Source organism: Phytophthora infestans, genomic scaffold, assembly GCF_000142945.1.
Source record: "Phytophthora infestans T30-4 supercont1.9 genomic scaffold, whole genome shotgun sequence".
Classification (NCBI taxonomy): Eukaryota; Oomycota; class Peronosporomycetes; order Peronosporales; family Peronosporaceae; genus Phytophthora; species Phytophthora infestans.
This window is the reverse complement of record NW_003303750.1, coordinates 1,963,299-1,964,650: the sequence shown is the minus strand read 5'-3', so window position 1 is coordinate 1,964,650 and position 1,352 is coordinate 1,963,299. Positions and strand designations below refer to the sequence as shown.

Here is a 1,352-nt window from a genome sequence, read left to right as displayed (position 1 = left end):
TTTGAACACGACTACATGGTAAAGTAGTAAAAGTCTAAAAGTTACCCCGTAGACGACGAGTGATCTGCTCTAGGTCAGTATCAACGTTTGCACCGGGATCAGATTTCACACCGAGACCAACGTCGGCTCCAAGATTACGCTTCACGCCTACATTTACATTGGCACCGATACCAAGTCCAACGCCCGCTTTGACTCCGAGACCAAGACCAGGCTTTCCGCCGAGACCCGCATTCGGACCGACGCCCAGGCCAACGTCGGCCTTCACCTTCGCATCGACATCCGCGTTGACTCCGAGACCAAGACCAGGCTTTCCGCCGGGACCCGCGTTCGGACCGACGCCTAGACCGACGTCCGCCTTCACCTTCGCATCGACATCTGCGTTGACTCCGAGACCAAGACCAGGCTTTCCGCCGGGACCCGCATTCGGACCGACGCCCAGGCCGACGTCGGCCTTCACCTTCGCATCGACATCCGCGTTGACTCCGAGACCAAGACCAGGCTTTCCGCCGGGACCCGCGTTCGGACCGATGCCTAGGCCGACGCCCGCCTTCACATCCGCATCGACATCCGCGTTGACTCCGAGACCAAGACCAGGCTTTCCGCCGGGACCCGCGTTCGGACCGACACCCAGGCCGACGTCGGCCTTCACATCCGCATCTACGTCCGCGTTGACGCTGATACCGCCCTTCCCGGCGTCGATCTGTCTATCAACGTTGAGATAGTAATTAGGTTCGTGCTGTGGTGAGTTCACGACCTCCGTGTCATCAGCTAGGTCAACTCCGCTTGAAGAAGTAGAGACGCTGTCGCTTCCAGTAGCAGGACTTTCTTCGGTGCCATACGACGAGACATCCACGCCGCCACCAGTCTCTAAGCCACCATCAGTGTTCGCGTATCTGATTGTTGGGGTGGCGGTGGTATCTCTAGTAGTGACAAAGTCATCTTGCTGGGTAGCTGATTGGTATTCTACACCGGCCGGAGTAGTGATCTGAGTGGACACTTGCACAGTAGACGAGGGGCACGGGGTGACTGTCGGAACGGTTGGGGCAGCATCACAGTCATCTGCATACGCATTGTCGGCATGAGCCGTGAAGTCGGAGAGCGCGACAGCCACCGCGAACAGTTTGAGAAAGGTTTTACACGAAAGCATTATTGTTGTTGAGGGTACTTGAGCCGCCGTAAAAGAAGAAGGCGAACGGGAACAACGGGGTTGGAGGCTCGAGTGAAGAGAGGAAATTGGGGAATGAGGTTGCAGTGGCGCTACGCTAGACACGTTGGTTGCCGCCACTTGCTACGTTATGTTTAATCACCTCAAGACGCCCTCTCGTGACGACGCAACACTAAACAAGCTCATT

General features: G+C 56.8%; 1 protein-coding gene across 1 annotated transcript; it reads right to left on the bottom strand.

Moving 5' to 3' along the window:
- Positions 1-34: 34 nt before the first annotated feature.
- PITG_22795 (uncharacterized protein) lies at positions 35-1,147 on the bottom strand (the record flags this gene model as incomplete). The annotated part of the gene is made up of 1 exon (XM_002998129.1): positions 35-1,147. One exon carries the CDS (start codon positions 1,145-1,147, stop codon positions 35-37), a length of 1,113 nt encoding a protein of 370 aa, XP_002998175.1.
- Between the last annotated feature and the right edge of the window lie 205 nt (positions 1,148-1,352).